General features: G+C 39.0%; 1 protein-coding gene across 1 annotated transcript in view; it reads right to left on the bottom strand.

The window, feature by feature from the left end:
- Positions 1-1,521, bottom strand: part of LOC109539171 (neprilysin-2) — a gene marked incomplete in the record, with an annotated part of 6,125 nt that extends 4,604 nt beyond the window's left edge. The window contains 4 exon segments of the mRNA XM_048668303.1: positions 524-821; positions 882-1,065; positions 1,119-1,267; positions 1,331-1,521. Of these exon segments, the coding sequence (XP_048524260.1) occupies positions 524-821; positions 882-1,065; positions 1,119-1,267; positions 1,331-1,359 (660 nt within the window).
- Positions 1,522-1,683: the final 162 nt, after the last annotated feature.

The raw sequence follows: 1,683 nt of genomic DNA, 5'->3' as shown, positions 1-1,683 counted from the left end.
CGGAAAACATGAAATTTTGGCATAATCTTGAACCTAAGTGTTTGATATTCAAATTTCGCTTTCTGGCCCAAAACTATTCGAATTTCCTAACTCACGTTGTTACGACTGAATCGAGTCTTCAATTTTCTATTCAACGATGCCAAAACGAATTCTGTGGCTCAAATAGTTCTTGAGAAACCTCGAAAAAAGCAGCGTCATGTTCAAGTTCAACTTCGAATAAAGTCCATTTCCGAGAAACATGCAAAACGGGACGGAAAACATGAAGTTTTGCAATAATCTTGAGCCACCCTTGCACAAAACGACGGTAATTTTTCTAATTTCATAGGCAACAGAAGACTGTATTTTTTCTACATAACCCCCCCCTGACTTTAAAGCTGGACCCGCCCCTGTGTGCTACGAATCACTAAAAAGATTCGAATCGCACACTACTTTCCTTTACTTTACTTCCCAGCAAAGCAAACTAGTAACAAAATATTTGTTTCGTTTTTAATAATAATTCTTGATTATGACCGTTGTTACTCACACTTAAAATGTATCTTTCTGGATGCTCTCGATCCACGTCGACATTGATATCGAAAAAAATATTAAAGTTTACTCCGTAGTTGCGCAATGTTCTTACTGCCACGGCCCAAGACGTAAATCTCTCCGCTTTCCAGTCGTGTCCTTCTAAAACGGGCCAGCCCCCGATAAGGTGCAACACAGAAGTTAAATGTTTCATGCCATTGCGAGTTTCCCCATTGTTAAAGCAAACTTTGTAAAACTGTTTCGCTAGATCTATCGATGGTATGTTTGAATTATTGCTCTCTGAATCCAACATTTGCCTGAAACAGTTCCATTTCAAACACACTTTTCGGTCGTATTCATTCATCCACATTGCCTACCTAATTAGAATGTCAATATCATCTTCCATGATATTTTGGTAGCCAGCAGAGGTGTTAGTCTCTCTTGAACTTCCACATGCAAATTGGTAAAAGTTGTCACAGGCATTCTGGCTATTGTCGATGAACCCCAATAATTGGGTGGATGCTGCTTGACACTCGCTTGATTTGCAAACGATGTTTTTATCTGATAAAGTTTGGAACGTTACAATCGAGATTGCAGAGCGACATGCATCTTACCTGCAAATAATGCAAAATACACCACCAAGCCAAGTGTTGCGGACAACATGAGGCCAAACACACAGTACGAGCATTTCTTCTCGTTTTTCGTCCTACTACTCCACCAAGTCGTCAAATTATTGCAATGAGTTTCTCTGACTGTGATATCTCTGTGAAAAGAGCACAAGGGAAATCATAGATTGGTCATCAATTATTATTCAAGACGAACTTACCCATTTTCCATTCTACTGTTGCTTTTCATAGCGTCAGTTTCACGAATTAGCAGACCTTTTGAACCACTGGAAAACAACAATTAAATGAGTTAATAGGAATTTTATGGGTCGTAGGCGGATAATCAAATGTTAATTAAGGGTCAGAATTTGCGTAGTAAAATGTAATAATAAGTGACCAACCACTGACCCTTTCTTACAGGATCAGTGGCGGATCCAGCTTTAAAGTGAGAGGGAGCGGGGTTATGTAGAAAAAATACTGTCTTCTGTTATCTATGAAATTAGAAAAATTATCGTCGTTTCGTGCAAGGGTGGCGCAAGATTATTGCAAAATTTCATGTTTTCCGTCCCGTTTT

The sequence above is a fragment of the Dendroctonus ponderosae genome, unplaced genomic scaffold, assembly GCF_020466585.1.
Source record: "Dendroctonus ponderosae isolate FM_Combo_2020 unplaced genomic scaffold, Dpon_F_20191213v2 Dpon_F_20191213_7, whole genome shotgun sequence".
Taxonomy (NCBI): domain Eukaryota; kingdom Metazoa; phylum Arthropoda; class Insecta; order Coleoptera; family Curculionidae; genus Dendroctonus; species Dendroctonus ponderosae.
This window is presented reverse-complemented; position numbering and strand designations above follow the sequence as displayed.